We start from the raw sequence: 17,356 nt of genomic DNA, 5'->3' as shown, positions 1-17,356 counted from the left end.
TTGATATCATGTGTCTTCGAGTTGTAATTCCCACAACTAACAAAATATTTTCTCCCTGTCAGGTAGGATTCAAACCAATTTAAGACACTGCCAGAGAGGCCCACCCATTGACTAAGGCGATTTCTAAGAATGTTGTGATCAATGGTGTCAAATGCAGCACTCAGATCTAAGAGGATGAGAACAGATAAATGGCCTCTGTCTGCATTTACCCGCAAGTCATTTACTACTTTAACGAGTGCAGTTTCTGTGCTGTGATTTGTTCTAAAACCTGACTGAAATTTATCAAGAAGAAGAAGAATTTATCAAGATGACCATGTCATCCAGGTAGGCAGCACTGTATGAGTTATGAGGCCCGGAGCACTTTGTCCACCAGATGCTGGAAGGTTGCTGGAGCCCCTGTAACCCAAATGGAAGGACACGATACTGCCAGTGTCCGCTAGGGGTACTAAACGTGTTTTTTTCCTTTGCGGAACCTGCCAGTACCCTTTTGTCATGTCCAGTGTGGTCAAATATCGAGCCTGTCCAAGCCTCTCGAGGAGGTCGTCCACTTGTGGCATTGGATAGGCATCAAATTGGGAGACATGATTAAGCCGACGGAAGTCATTGCAGAACCTCCAACTCCCGTCTGGCTTACCGACGAGCACAATGGGGCTGGACCAGGGACTATAACTTTCCTCAATCACACCTAGTTCCAGCATGCACTTGATCTCAAGCTCCACTTCAGCCCTTTTTGCCTCGGGAAGACGATACGGGCGTTCTCGGACAATAACCCCGGGCTCTGTCACAATGTTGTGCTCAACCAGAGAGGTCCTTCTGGGGTTCTCACTGACTACCTCCCGAATGGCCCGGATAACTGCTTCCAGCAGCTGTGTGTGTGAGCGAAGAGTGAGCGGGGCTGGCCGGAGGAGGGATCGGGGTCCCTGTCCTTCCACGGTTTCAGCAGTTTCACATGATAAACCCGCTCCTTCGGCCGACGATTGGGTTGACTCACCAAATAGTCAACCCGTCCCTTCCTCTCCTTAACTTCGTAAGGGCCTTGACAATGGGCAAGCAACTTAGAGTGGGGGGTAGGCACTAGGACCATGACCCGATCTCCCGGATGGAACTCCCAAAGAGACGTGCCGCGGTCGGAGTAACGGGCCTGTGCTGCTTGAGCCTCTTCCATGTGACTTTTAAGGAGAGGCCGAATCTTTCCAAATCTATCGCGTTACTGCGCGATATACTCTAATATGTTTGTAGAGGGAAGAGCCTCTTCTTCCCATCCTTCTTTTAGAATATCTAATATGCCTCAAGGTTGTCGCCCATACAGTAATTCAAAAGGGGAGAACCCCGGTGAGGCTTGTGGGACTTCCCGATAGGCAAAAAGGACGAGGGGGAGGAGCTGATCCCAGTTCCTTCCATCCTCGCTGACCACCTTACGAAGCATTTGTTTGAGAGTCTATTTAAACCTCTCCACTAATCCGTCGGTTTGAGGATGATACACCGCGGTCTTTAAATGCTTTATTTTCAGTAACTTGGCAGTCTCCTTGAACGTCTCCGAGGTGAAAGGTGTCCCCTGGTCCGTTAAGACTTCCTTGGGGATACCCACGCGCGCATAGACCCCTAGTAATTGCCGTGCGATGGCTTTAGAAGTAGCTGTGCGCAACGGAACAGCTTCGGGGTATTTTGTAGCATAATCCACGAGGACTAAAATGTACTTTTGTCCTCGGGCTGAGGGCTCTAGGGGTTCAACCAAATCCACCCTGATTCTGTGGAAGGGAATGTCAATTAAGGGCATAGGAATGAGAGGAGCACGGTCCCTTCTAGGAATTTGTCGCAGTTGACACTCTGGGCAGGAAGCGCAAAAGCGACGAACCTCCTCATTGATTCCCGGCCAGTAGAAACGGAGCTTGATGCGCTCCAGAGTTTTCTCGGTGCCCAAGTGGCTACCTAGGAGGTGGGCGTGTGCTAACTCGCAGACCTGCCGCTGGAAGGTACGTGGAATTAGCAGTAGCTTTTTCTCCTGCCCTTCATGCATTGCTGGACGATAAAGAAGGTTGTTGTCTAAGACAAAGTGAGGGCCCTGTGGCATTGACTGGTTAGTGTGCTGGCCATTGACAAGGACCACTGCATTTTTAGCAAACTTCAGGGAGTCGTCATTCCATTGCTCCCTTCTAAAAGACGCCGGCGTCTCTTTAAATTGGAACCGCAACAGGGAGAGAGGGTCAGCGTCGACCTCAAGGGGCGTGGTTTCCTCCCGGTCCGTCTCGGAGTCGGTGGATGACGTATTGGCACGTGACGGCCCGGAAGTTGCCACGTCACTCAGGGAAGCCGCTTCGTCTCTCTCAGCCTGAGACAGCTTATTCCCGTCTATAACGAGGCCCAAATTAATCCCGGGAGTGCTATGTGTCTCACCGCTTTTAATTTCAGGCCAGTCCCGCCCCAGTATCACCGGGTGTGGAGGATCAGAGAGGATTGCCACGGTTAATTTCCGAACTGGTCTTCTGTAGCTGATGACACAAGCGACGGTCCTGTACCAGCGGGTTTCCCCGTGGACACAGGTTATACCGGCCTTAAATTTAAACCACAGTTGCGGTAGCACAAATCGACAGGGCAACAATGGAAATGTTGCTGCCGGTATCGAACAGAGCAGATGTTTTATACCCGTTAACGATCACCGCACCTTCCTGACCGACAACAGGTTAATCAGAGCACACCAACCCCTCCTCCCCCTCCACCTGCATTCCACCTCATTCCCAAGCGGTTTTGCGCGCCCGCGGCCCCGGGACACCGGCACAAGCTCTGGGTTAGGTTTTGGGACATACCCCGGTTGAGTTCGGTCAAATGACGGTTCTGCTCCCCCAGATTGTGAGGCCATCCTATGTCTTTCTATGAGCTCTATATATATATGGATAGGTATTTTCATATGTATTCATGCATAGTGTAATTTGATAATATGTACGTTTTATATTTGATCTTTTATAGTACAGTCGGCCCTCGTTTATAGCGGTTAATCAGATCCAGACTCTACCGCAATGAATGAATTTCCGCGAAGTAGGATTCTTTATTTATAAATCTAATATTTTCACAGTTAGAGCATAGAAAACCTGTTCCCGTTCCAGAACCCTCTGCAAAAGGTGAAAATCCGTGAAGTAAAAACCATACGTTTATATTGTTATTTTTATATTGACACGCTTGGGTCACAGATTTGCACAGAAACACAGAAGGATGTAGAAACAGGGACTTTAAAACACTGCAAACAAACATTTGTCTCTTTTTTAAAAGTTTAAACTGTGCTCCATGACAAGACAGAGATGACAGTTCCGTCTCACAATTAAAAGAATGCAAACATACCTTGCTTTTCAAAGAAGTCCCCATCAGGAGCAGAGAATATCAGAGAGAGAGAGAGAGAGACAGAGAGAAAAGCAAACAATCAAAAACCAATAGGGCTGTTCGGGCTTTTAAGTATGCAAAGCACCACGTGACAAAGCAGCTGCAAGGAAGGGAGCAGTGTTAAGATAGTCTTTCAGCATTTTTTAGAGGAGCGTTCATATCCTCTAGGCCAGTGTGCGAACAGCCCCTCTGCTCACACCCCTTCAGTCAAGAGCAGAGAATGTCAGAGAGAGTTAGAGAGACAGAGAAAAGCAAACAATCAAAAATCAATACGTGCTGTTTTGGCTTTTAAGTATGCAAAGCACCGCGTGGGAAGCATATCGTATATCATTGAGGAGTTTTATTTAATATGTACTGCAATACGTGCTCTGATTGGGTAGCTTCTCAGCCATCCTCCAATAGTGTCCCTTGTATGAAATCAACTGGGCAAACCAACTGAAGAAGCATGTACCGTAAATTAAAAGACCCATTGTCCGCAGAAATCTGTGAACCAGCGAAAAATCTGTGATATATATTTAGATATGCTTACAGATAAAATCCGCGATGGGAGTGAAGCCACGAAAGTCGAAGCGCGATATAGTGAGGGATCACTGTAGCTGATTTTTATCCACTAGCACCATTGGATAACTGCACCTAATATTTTGTTGTACTGCTGAGCAGTGACAATAAAGCATTCTATTCTACAGTATTTTTGAAGTATAAGGTTGATTTAACTGTTGTTAACAGCTCTTTTAATTGCATCTCTTTTGTATTAGTACTATTTAAATATACAAGTAAGGGGATATGAAAGGGTTTCCAGAGATGACGAGGAGGAGATCTGTGTCTGTGTGTTATGGCTTACAAATATGTGTCCGTGTGAGCCGAATAACTGCTCTGCAGTCTGTAAATAATTTGTTTATTGCTGGCATAGATACAATAAATTAAATGTACAAATTAGCTAAATATTTGATATTAGTTATTTAAGCTACACTTGACAATGTAAACAACATGAAAGATTTGATAATGTACTTAAGTCTGATAGAGAAGTAATATTATAAAAGTATAACAGAATTTTTGCTTTCTTTTACAGGTTCCACCCATCTTGTTAGACAAGCAGTTCTCAGATTTCACTCCAGACATCACGCCAGTGATTCTGGCCGCCCACACCAACAATTATGAAATAATAAAGCTATTGGTTCAGAAGGGAGTTTCCATACCTCAGCCTCATGAAGTACGATGCAACTGTGTAGAGTGTGTGTCCAGTTCAGATGTGGACAGCCTCCGGCATTCCAGATCAAGGTTAAACATTTACAGAGCCTTGGCAAGCCCCTCTTTAATTGCCTTATCAAGTGAAGACCCCTTTCTAATCGCTTTTCAGTTAAGCTGGGAGCTACAGGAATTAAGCAAAGTGGAAAATGAGTTCAAGTCTGAATATGAGGAGTTGTCCCACCAGTGTAAGCAATTTGCAAAGGACCTGCTGGATCAGACAAGAAGCTCCAGAGAATTAGAAATTATTCTTAATTACCGAGATAATAGTAGTCTTTTGGAAGAGGACAGCAGCAATGATCTAGCACGATTAAAGCTGGCAATTAAGTATCGTCAGAAAGAGGTAAGCGCTTTGAAATCTTTGCTCTATAAATAAACCCCCCAAAGCTAATTGTGTTCAGTAAAATGAGATCATACATCCTTAAAATAATAGCATATCATGGAACTGAAAAAAAGGTACCATATGTTTTTGAATGCTAAAGCAGCATGAAGAAAGTTATTTTTGCAAGAAAATGCCAGTGTGAGGTTATAATTTAAGGAAATTTTAAGAATTTAATTGCATATTCAAAAGCTCAGTTTGAAATGCAGTTGTGTCATGCTTAATACTGATTTACCTTTGAGCAGCATTTTAGAAGTATAGCTGAATTCTTGCAATCTATTTAAAACAACAGTTTACCTACTATTGTTTGTTTTTATAGTGTAGCTCTTGTTTGTAGGAAATAAATATACTATTTCTTAACCTTTAAATTTTATAATAAAATGATACTATTAAGACAGTCATTCTCCTGATAGCAATAATCTTTAAACAGTGGAGTTCTTTATTGCAGTTCAGTATATTTAAATTTTATAATAAAATTATACTATTAAGGCACTTGTTATCATGTTCAGAGCAGTTGTCTTTAAACAACTGAGTTCTTTATCAGAGTTCACTATATACATTATTATTACCTTTTCTTTTTGATATCATTGATTTTGGGATACTGTTGTGGTGTGCAAAATTATACATTTTTTGTCTGTTTTTGTGTTTATTTTGCTCAAGACAAAACAAGATGAACTTAAATACAGGACACTTGCATGCACAGTTTAACATCAAAGCATTTTGTTTTCCTGAATTGTACCAGTATCAATCACAGTAACATATGTTTGAACTGACCAGAAATTCAGGAGATGCCTCAAACTGTATTGATGATTTTATCACTTGTGAAGAGGTGGGTACCAGGACTTAATTGGTTTACAGCTTGGGAAAGGAAGACCTGTCTAGTTCTTCAAGCTGTATCTGATTACTTTAAACCTGCAGAACAGAAGGAGATGCCATGAGACTAAAAATGACCAAACCAATTTACAGCTTGAAACCGGAGATTCTTAAAACTTCAAAAACTTGTATTGATTGAGAAAATGGACATACTCAAAAAGGTTATGGTGTCTGAGCGAATTCATCCATCATATTGACAGCCAGCCAATCAGTTGTATCTAACAATCACATGCTGCAAAATCCCCGCATAGAAATAAATATGTCTTGTCTCAAGAGTAACATCGGAAGAAGAGGAAACAGCAACAAAAGAAGAGCGATGTCAGAACAGGGTGCCAGCAACATGTGGTCATTTTAATCTGATCGACAGCAAAGCATCTCATGAACAACTTTAAGTGCTAGATGTGTCCAGACTTTACTATCAGTCTTCTTTTCTATTATTCCTTGTTCTATTTGGTATTATTGTTCATGTAATAAATACCGCACAGCGTTTACCTTTCTACTGTATACTTTGTCTTCATATCTAGAGTGACTGAAGTAATATAGTAGATACTAAGAGCCCCTGGGGCAGTTGGAAGTTTGCCATATGCTTTGATCTGCAAGGTTTATTAAGGCTGAGGGTGAGAGCTCCACCCAATAGTAGGGAACAGTATGTAAAGTAAGGCATTCTTGGTTGATAAATGGCCTATAGACAAGGATGTTGAGCCTTTGTATGTTTGAATATATTCCTAGACCAAAGTAATATTTAGGTCTGAGATATATTTAAAACATTGTATGTTGTTTGTGCAGATAATAAGTCTCTTGAAGTGATAAGAGAGTGGCAAGTTGTGTATGTGTTATTTATAAGACACGTGGTTTAACATGGTAGAGATTAACCAGCTGTCACTTATAGGGCGCTATTGTGGTTAGGGTCTGTGTGTATGTGTATATCTATGTGTGTGTGTGTGTGTGTGTGTGAATCTTAAGATGCGTCAGTAGACCAACCTGGTAACAAATCTGATGAGTATACTGTGGGATATTCAGACCCGGACACAAACAAGCAGACACAGAATGTCTCAAAGCACACGTTTTATTGTGCAACACACAATAACACTCCAAACAGTTCACCAACTACCAATAATACAGTCCTTTAGACTCCTCTCTTTCTCTCTCTGTCACCTCCACTCTTCTCTTTCAAGCTCTGTCCACTTTCACCTGACTGTTGAGTGGAGTGAGGCAGCCTCTTTTATACAGCACCCGGGCATGGCGGAAGTGCTGCAAGCGAGTTCAGCTCCTCTTCTGGCAGCACTTCCGGACCACAGTACCGGAGCTGTCCAGGCACCCCCTGGTGGTGGCCATGTCCCTTCATAGGGCTGAACTCCCAAGCTCTTTGGCCCCCTTATGGTCCAGGGACAATACTGCCCCTTTCCCAGTCCTTCCTTTCTTCCGGCGTCCCGGTGGGGCAAAGTCCCTGGACATCTGTCACAATACTTATCCATGGGGAACAAAATTGGTAAAGAATAAGTAGAGGGAAATATCATGATAACACAGGTACCTAAGGGTAAGAAAACCTCTTTTATGGCATCTCCCAGATTTTCAAAAAATGTTTGTATACTTTTAGTAAACACAGATGCATGTTTCTGTGTGGAAAGCAGATCATGTACTTTCATAAGGGAATCCATAAGGTCATGTATAATCTGCAAAGAATGGACGCAAAAATCACATTTACAAAATATTTTAACAATAACCAGTCCCTCCCTGCACAACTTCATTATTTCACCAGGAGCACAAGGTTATCCTTTATCATTATATTAATAAGCCAGATGGCCTCAGACAAAAATAAACACCTATACCTATACACTTTTCAGCAGTGTGGGTGTTATTTCAAGGAGAAATATTTCAGACAAAATGAAATACATAAATAAAAAATAAATAATGTACTGTGAAATGTAATAATAAATGAAGACAAAGAACATGAAGTGTGAGTGTAAATAAATTTGTCACAAAATATGTTTCATATGTTGCTTATTTATTAATTATTTAATTTTGTTTGTAATATTCCTCCAAATGCAACATGAAGTACGGCTTGAATTTAAAACTGTCGCTTTCACTTGTCGAAGCTGGGAGGGCAGGCTGTAGTGAGTGCTGTGTTTGGATTGATGAATTGTCCGCAGACTGTACGGACATGTTTTTTGGAAATCCTGTGGGTCATGCGTTTGCTCAGAGACGTGAGTATGCATGTCGACTACAAGTGCAGAAAAAGATGTCCAGAGTTCCTGTGCAAGGAGACGACTTTGATTCTGTATACTTCAAATTTATCAGTAGGAGACTGCATTTTTAGTGACTGGTTTAAGTGTGGTATTTGATAGCCGAAGGTTTAAGTATGGTGGACACTTCACCAATTAGAGCACTGCATTCACTAGAGCCTGCCCTACCAGCTTTGTGGAGTGAAAGTTACTGTTTTAAATTCAAGATGTATTTAATGTTGTTTGCAGTTTCATCAATAACATAAATAAATGATTAAATAAATCTATCTCTTTATTATTAAAAAAAAAATCCTGGAACGGGAAAGCAAAGCGAAGAGACATGATCTTCTTGAAGTTCTTGGAAGACCCTTAAAAGACCCGCGAGACGCAAACAATATCAAATAAGAGCAAAGCAGTAAAATTCGAAAGTATTGTAGCGTCCCAGCCAGGTTGAAGCCTTTTTTGTTGTAAGTGACTGTTAGGTCCGATTGAGGGAGGGCGTAGTACAGCACGGAAGACTGATAGTGGGGTATTGATTGATGCGGTAAGGGGGGGGACGAGAAATGGGGGATGAGGGGTTAGAGTGGGTGCTAGAAAGTTGTGTTTGGGGTTACGAAGTCGGCAATTATTCAAGTAAAACTTTTGTGACACTTTATTACGCCAGTCGCTACAGTATGAAAAAAAAGGATAGTAAAGATCGCATTAGCGCAAACAAAAGGAAATTAATCACCAGGACCATGTGTAATTGAAAAAACAGCAGGACAAAGTGAGGTCAGAAATAAAAGGCAAAGAGCAAAAAACGAAGTCTTTTTGCCTTCGCATCATTCAATGCACAGAACGTAGATTTACACAATAATGGACCATACACTATGAGAATCTGTGGTCCTGCAACAGTTAAAGCAACAACAAGTTTAATTTCAAAGAAAACACAATTTGGTCAGGTGTACTGTATATATTTATGATCACGGAGAAGCCATGCAAATTTTAACAGGCAACAAGAAAGGTAATGTATATACAGTGGTGTGAAAAACTATTTGCCCCCTTCCTGATTTCTTATTCTTTTGCATGTTTGTCACACAAAATGTTTCTGATCATCAAACACATTTAACCTTTAGTCAAATATAACACAAGTAAACACAAAATGCAGTTTTTAAATGATGGTTTTTATTATTTAGGGAGAAAAAAAAATCCAAACCTACATGGCCCTGTGTGATAAAGTAATTGTCCCCTGAACCTAATAACTGGTTGGGTCAACCTTAGCAGCAATAACTGCAATTAAGCGTTTGCGATAACTTGCAATGAGTCTTTTACAGCGCTCTGGAGAAATTTTGGCCCACTCATCTTTGCAGAATTGTTGTAATTCAGCTTTATTTGAGGGTTTTCTAGCATGAACCACCTTTTTAAGGTCATGCCATAGCATCTCAATTGGATTCAGGTCAGGACTTTGACTAGGCCACTCCAAAGTCTTCATTTTGTTTTTCTTCAGCCATTCAGAGGTGGATTTGCTGGTGTGTTTTGTGTTGCAGCACCCAAGATCGCTTCAGCTTGAGTTGATGAACAGATGGCCGGACATTCTCCTTCAGGATTTTTTGGTAGACAGTAGAATTCATGGTTCCATCTATCACAGCAAGCCTTCCAGGTCCTGAAGCAGCAAAACAACCCCAGACCATCACACTACCACCACCATATTTTACTGTTGGTATGATGTTCTTTTTCTGAAATGCTGTGTTCCTTTTACACCAGATGTAATGGAACATTTGCCTTCCAAAAAGTTCAACTTTTGTCTCATCAGTCCATAAGGTATTTTCCCAAAAGTCTTGGCAATCATTGAGATGTTTCTTAGCAAAATTGAGACGAGCCCTAATATTCTTTTTGCTTAACAGTGGTTTGCGTCTTGGAAATCTGCCATGCAGGCCGTTTTTGCCCAGTCTCTTTCTTATGGTGGAGTCGTGAACATTGACCTTAATTGAGGCAAGTGAGGCCTGCAGTTCTTTAGACGTTGCCCTGGGGTCTTTTGTGACCTCACGGATGAGTCGTCTCTGCGCTCTTGGGGTAATTTTGGTCAGCCGGCCACTCCTGGGAAGGTTCACCACTGCTCCATGTTTTTGCCATTTGTGGATAATGGCTCTCACTGTGGTTCGCTGGAGTCCCAAAGCTTTAGAAATGGCTTTATAACCTTTACCAGACTGATAGATCTCAGTTACTTCTGTTCTCATTTGTTCCTGAATTTCTTTGGATCTTGGCATGATGTCTAGCTTTTGAGGTGCTTTTGGTCTACTTCTCTGTGTCAGGCAGCTCCTATTTAAGTGATTTCTTGATTGAAACAGGTGTGTGACAGTAATCAGGCCTGGGGGTGGCTACGGAAATTGAACTCAGGTGTGATACACCACAGTTTGGTTATTTTTTAACAAGGGGGCAATTACTTTTTCACACAGGGCCATGTAGGTTTGGATTTTTTTCTCCCTAAATAATAAAAACCATCATTTAAAAACTGCATTTGTGTTTACTTGTGTTATATTTGACTAATGGTTAAATGTGTTTGATGATCAGAAACATTTTGTGTGACAAACATGCAAAAGAATAAGAAATCAGGAAGGGGGCAAATAGTTTTTCACACCACTGTATTCTGCAAATAACATTAGACACCAAAGGAGATCTTGATATCAATCAATCAATCAACATTTATTTATATAACACATATTCATACAAAAAAATGTAGCTCAAAGTGCTTTACAAAATGAATAGAAAAATAGAAGACACAATAAAAATAAACATAAGTCAACATTAATTAACATAGAATAAGTAAGGTCCGATGGCCAGGGTGGACAGAAAAAAAAAAAAACTCTAAAGGCTGGAGAAAAAAAAATAAAATCTGTAGGGGTTCCAGACCATGAGACCGCCCAGTCCCCTCTGGGCAATCTACCTAACATAAGTCAAACAGTCCTCTTTGTATTTAGGGTTTTCATGAAAGGACCTGATGATGATGGTCACGTAGACGTCTGGCTTTCAGTCCATCAATGTTGGTGCATCATGATGCTTTGAGTAGGTGGTGTTGGCGCAGGCCGCCACCACAAAGAAACCGGAAAAAGAAACAGAAGAGAGAGTTGGGGTCAGTACGGATTTTAGAGCCACTATGAATAGTTATTATGATGAATTGAACATACAGAGTATCAGTATTAAGTTAAAGTGAAGTTATAAAAAGGCCATGTTAAAGTAATGTGTTTTCAGCAGTGTTTTAAAGTGCTCTACTGTATTTGCCTGGCAAATTCCTATTGGCAGGCTATTCCAGATTTTAGGTGCATAACAGCAGAAGGCCGCCTCACCACTTCTTTTAAGTTTAGCTTTTGGAATTATAAGGAGACACTCATTTGAAGATCTAAGGTTTCGAATATAACGTGTCAGGCATTCTGATATATAAGATGGAGCGAGATTATTTAAGGCTTTATAAACCATAAGCAGTATTTTAAAGTCAATCCTGAATGACACAGGCAACCAGTGTAGTGACATCAAAACTGGAGAAATGTATTCGGATTTTCTTTTCCCAGTTAGGATTCTAGCAGCTGCATTCTGCACTCGTTGCAAGTGATTTATGTCTTTTTTGGGTAGTCCTGAGAGGAGTGCGTTACAGTAATCTAGTCTACTGAAAACAAAAGCGTGAATTAATTTCTCAGCATCTTTCAATGATATAAGAGGTCTAACTTTTGCTATGTTTCTTAAGTGAAAAATGCTGTCCTTGTGGTCTGATGAATATGCGATTTAAAATTCAGATTACAGTCAACGGTTACCCCTAAATTTTTTACTTCCGTCTTAACTTTCAATCCTAGTGCATCAAGTTTATTTCTGATAACCTCATGGAATCCATTATTGCCAATTACTAAAATTTCAGTTTTCTCTTTATTTAATTTGAGAAAATTACTATTAATCCATTCAGAAATACCAGTAAGACATTGTGTTAGTGTATCGAAAGAGTTGCAGTCATCAGGTGCTATTGATAAGTACAGCTGTGTGTCATCAGCATAGCTGTGGTAACTTACGTTGTAACCTGAGATAAACTGACCTAACGGAAGCATGTAGATTGAGAAGAGCAGCGGACCCAGGATAGAGCCGTGTGGAACACCATATCGGATATCATGTGTCTTTGAGATGTGATTACCACAACTCACAATGAATTTTCTACCTGCCAGGTAGGATTCAAACCAATTTAAGACCCTGCCAGAGAGGTCCACCCATTGACTAAGGCAATTTCTAAGAATATTGTGATCAATGGTGTCAAATGCAGCACTCAGATCTAAGAGGATATGCTATTCATATTAAAATGTTTACAGTTTCCTATGAAAATAGCTTTTGCTATGGCAATTAACAAATCACAGGGACAAACATTAGATAAAGTCGGATTATTTATTAGAGAAACAGAAACAATATTGACTCACAATGTGTCTCCAAAAACGGAATCAAAATTCAATGCGATCTTGAAGGGAAGGTAATTCCAAATACAGTGGAACCTCGGTTCATGACCATAATTCATTACAAAACTCTGGTCATAAACCGATTTGGTCGTTAACCGAAGCAATTTCCCCCATAGGATTGTATGTAAATACAATTAATCCATTCCAGACCATACGAACTGTATGCAAATATATATGTTTTTTAAGTTTTTAAGCACAAATATAGTCAAACCACAGAATGCACAACGTAATATTAAACTAAATGTAAAAACACTGAATAACACTGAGAAAACCTTGAACAACAGAGAAAACTAACCCTGCAATAGTTTGCGCTATAGCGCTACCAACCACTGGCTAAAAACACTTTTTTTTTTTAAGAGTTTTAAGCACAGGGAAAAAAATGAAAATTTGAAAAAATCCGTAAATTAATAAACCACCAAGAAAAGTAACATTGCAACAATACACACTACGAACCGATCACTGTAAACAGAAGTGAAAATAAAATCAAGCCCAGTGCATTCTTTAACTGCTTTCCTACCTTATGCATCCAGTGCTCTCTCTCGCGCTGCCTATGTGTGTGTGTCTCTCTCGCACTGCCTGTGTGTGTGTGTGTCTCTCTCTCGCGCTGCCTGTGTGTGTGTGTCTCTCTCGCACTGCCTCTGTGTGTGTGTGTCTCTCTCTCTCTCTCTCTCGTGTGTGTCGCGCTGCAAATGCACAGGGAGAGACTGAACACGTACAAACCGTAAGGGAAACTGGCTTGTTCGTATACCGAGTGTGTGGTCGTGAACCGAGGCGAAAGCTTGGCGAACTTTTTGGTCGTAAACTGATTTGTATGTGTACCGAGGCGTTTTTATGAAGCTTTAAAGTTAAAGTGCAAATAATGAAATTGAAACAATTCCAAAGAAAAAAAAAGTTTTTAAAATTGTATATCCGATTACCCACGAGAGACATTTTAACTTGCTCCCAGCTCTTAAAACAATGACAAGCGACATGCAAAACATGCAGCTCGCAGCAGATGACCCGACCACTTCTCCTTGCATGCGTTCAGCCACCCTAACCCCCCCTGTTACCAACAAGAGCAGCAGAGACACGAAGTGGCAAAAAGGACAGCGGCTGTACAGGCTTTAAAATGATCAACAGGCAGCGCGGCGGCAGCTGCCCCCGTTCACAATGCGAGCAGCGTTATACGTCCTGCAAAAAAGAGATTTAACCACGCCCAGAGCCGGAAATAAAGGACAAGTATTGTTTTTACAACGTCATACGAGACAATGCAGTGAGCCATCATTTAAAACAAGTCCATGGACATCTAGCCTAGAAGTTGTTGCATTGTTTTTGGCAGGCACGCATCATGTGCTCCCAGCTCTTAAAACAACGACAAGCAGATCAAGCAGCTCGCCAGCAGCAGAAATACAGCAGATGATGTGACGGCATCTCCTTAGCATGTGTTCAGCGTCCCTCCCACCCCATAATGCACGCAGCGTTGTATGTCCTGTGAGAAAGAGATGTAACTATGCCCGGGGTCAGAAATAAAGGACAAGTATTGGTTTTTACAAAAGTTTTTAAAGTAAAAGTGAAAATAATGCATATGTAACAATTCCCATGAAAACAGCAATCTCTTTATATTGTATATCCGTTAATCCAAACATGGGGGTGGGCGAGCGAATTGAGCAGGGGGGCGGAGCCCCCTAGTACATACAAAAAAAAATACGCTACAAAAATATATTTCAACCTCCAAGAATACTGTATATTTCAAGATGCAATTTTTTATAGCTTTATTCCATGTTGTTATTAGATATTTATTGTCATATTTCACAGGACGTTTATTTATTCTATTATGTCCGAAACATTCTTCCATAGTATTTGAGGTAAAAAAAGTTCTGACTAGGCATAGTGGACAATTGGTCCTGCCTCTCAGAATTAAAAAAAAAACTTGCCAGTCCTATCCACTTATTTCTTCCGAAAAAACATCAAGTTAAGTTTTGAAAGTCCTTAAAGTCTTACTGTCTACCACACTAATTGGTAGCTTATTCCAAGTGTCTATTGCTCTTTGTGTAATGAAAAACTTCCTCATATTTGTGCAAAATTTTCCAACTGTGTCCACGTGTTCTTGATGAACTCATAATTTTAAATATTTCAATTATGTCACCTATTAATCTTCTTTTGCTTAAATTGTATACAGGCTTAGCTCTTTTAATCTTTCCTTATAATTCAACCCCTGTAGCCCTGGAATCAGCCTAGCTGCTCTTCTCTGGACCTTTTCTAGTGCTGCTATGTCCTTTTTGTAGCCTGGAAACCAAAACTGCACACAATATTTCAAATTAGGCCTCACTAGTGCATTATAAAGGTTGAGCATAACCTCCTTGGACTTGTACTCCACACATCGTGTTCTATAACCTTACATACTGTTTGCCTTCTTAATGGCTTCTGAACACTGTCTGGAAGTCAATAGGTAGAGTCTACTATAACTCCTAAATCGTTCTGATAAGGTGTACTCTCGATTTTTCGATTGCCCAATGTGTACTCAAATCTAAGATTTTTAATTCCTATGTGTAATACTTTTACTGACATAAAATTTCATCTGCCACAAATCTGCCCAGGCCTATATGCTATCCAAGTCCTTCTGTAATGATATAACAGATTCCAAATTATCTGCTAATCCACCTATCTTGGTATCCTCTGCAAACTTAACCAGTTTGTTACTTATATTCCTATCTAAATCATTTATATATATATATATATACAGTGGAACCTCAAGATACGATCACCTCTGAATACGAGAAATTCAAGATAAGAGGAAAGTATGAGCGAAAAATTTGGATCTAAGTACGAGAATTGGCTTGCGTAACGAGCCACGAGCCAGGCTGTGGTTATGCATGACGCTGACGCTGCCAGCCCGTCCGCGCACTCAGTGTTCCTTGTTCTCCCGTAGCATGAGGATCTACGCGTTTGTGCGCTTGTGATTTCATTGTTTCGCTGTAGCAGTTCGCTGTATAAGCGTATCCAAAAATATCGCGGACATGCAGACTGAGAATAGGAGGCGATTGCCCTCAAAAGCAGAGAGAGACACAGACAGACAGACAGACAAACACAAACAGAGAAAGAGCGAGGCAGCTAATGCGATATAAGGAGAGAGAGAGATAAGGAGAGAGAGAGAGACGCGAGCGAGAGAGATAAGGAGAGAGAGATGCGCACAAGAGAGAAGAACCATCAGCTCAGTTATGCTCACATGACGCTTAGCAGACAAAGTGTATCCATACTACTTGTATTGCTCGTTTTATCAAGTAAAAATGAATTAAAAAATTTAGCTCGTCTTGCAAAACACTCGTAAACCAAGTTACTGTACTTGCAAACCGAGGTTCCACTTGTATATATTATTTATCAGTGTTATTTGTTAGGAAAATTGATTTTTATGTTGATATTTTTGGGGATGCGGAACGGATTAACTGGATTTCCATATTTTCAATGGGGAAGTTTGTTCTAGATACGAGAAATTCGCTATGCAAGCTCAGTGCTGGAACGAATTAAATGAGTATCTCGAGGTTCCACTGTATATATATATAAATAGCAGTGGCACTGACTCCTGTGGAACACTGTTCTTAACATCGGCCAATTCTGATGAGGTTCCTCGCAACATCACCCTCTGCTTCCTCTGCCTGAGCCAATTCTGCACCCATCTAAAAATATCTCCCTGAACTCCCACTTCTTTTAGTTTGATGCCCAAACTCTCATGTGGCACCTTATCAAATACTTTCTGAAAGTCAAGATAAATAATATCATATGCTCCACTTTGATCATATCCTTTTGTTGCCTCCTCATAGAATTCCAGCACGTTGGTAAAACACAACCTCCCTCTTCTGAACCCACACCGACTGTTCAGAATAACTTCTTCCCTTGTCAGGTGTTGCTCAGTCTTATCCTTAATAATTCCTTTCATTAATTTTTCTGTGATGCATGTTAAGCTTACTGGCCTATAGTTGCTTGGATCTGCCCTGTCACCCTTTTTATATAATGGGATGATATTTGTCATTTTCCAGTCTTTTGGATTCTCTTCAGTGTGCAGTGACTTCATAAAAATGTGTCAAGGGTTTATATATGTACTCACAAGCCTCCTTAAGAACTTGAGGGTAAATATTACAAGTACAAGCTATACAAGAGAGCAAAGCAAATATGTCAGCCACGGTGGGTGCCATACCTTCACTATCTGGTCCTGGTGATTTTTTTGATTTCAGCCTATTTAATCTGAGCAGTACTTCTCTCTCTACAATTTCCTCCTTAGTAGTCCAGTTTACCTCTGGGAGGTTATCCACTTGCTAACTTTTGAACACCTCAGAAAAATGTACGTTTAGGGAATTCGCTATTTCATTGCCTGTATCCTTTAATTCCCCTACTATTTCTGATGCACTTGACCTCCTCCTTGACTGTTCTTTTACTACTAAAATACTGAAAGAATCTCTTTACCTTATCTGCTATATTCCTCTCCAACTGTCTTTTAGCCTCCCTGATATCCTTCTTAATGGTTGCTCTCATGTCCTCATACGCTCTACAGTTCACTTTGCAGTCAGTAGTCTTATTTGCCTTACAAAAGATGTCATTTTGCGTGACTTTTCATGCCTTACAATGCAGTTTTTTCCTTTGTAGCTTCTTTTTTAAATCTTACACCACAGTAGAGTTTTTTTTTTTAAATTTCCTATTAATTACAATTTTAGGTATGTATTTGTTCTGCATTACATGTAAAACATTTTTAAACCTGTTCCATTGCTCTATCCTACTTAGACTTAACAATTTTAGTCTTTGCATCTGCACTCTTACAAAATACTGAG

At 40.6% G+C, this 17,356-nt stretch overlaps 1 protein-coding gene across 2 annotated transcripts in view; it reads left to right on the top strand.

The window, feature by feature from the left end:
• Positions 1–17,356, top strand: part of trpc4b (transient receptor potential cation channel, subfamily C, member 4b) — a 154,678-nt gene that overhangs the window by 46,613 nt on the left and 90,709 nt on the right. For both annotated transcript variants that reach the window (XM_039745819.1, XM_039745818.1), the window contains exon 3: positions 4,442–4,960. In XM_039745819.1, coding sequence (XP_039601753.1) covers positions 4,442–4,960 — 519 coding nt within the window. The remainder of the gene's footprint in view (positions 1–4,441; positions 4,961–17,356) is intronic.

The sequence above is a fragment of the Polypterus senegalus genome, chromosome 2 (assembly GCF_016835505.1).
Source record: "Polypterus senegalus isolate Bchr_013 chromosome 2, ASM1683550v1, whole genome shotgun sequence".
NCBI classification, from domain to species: Eukaryota; Metazoa; Chordata; class Cladistia; order Polypteriformes; family Polypteridae; genus Polypterus; species Polypterus senegalus.
The sequence above is the reverse complement of the archived record's forward strand: the minus strand, read 5'-3'. Positions and strand labels throughout refer to the sequence as shown.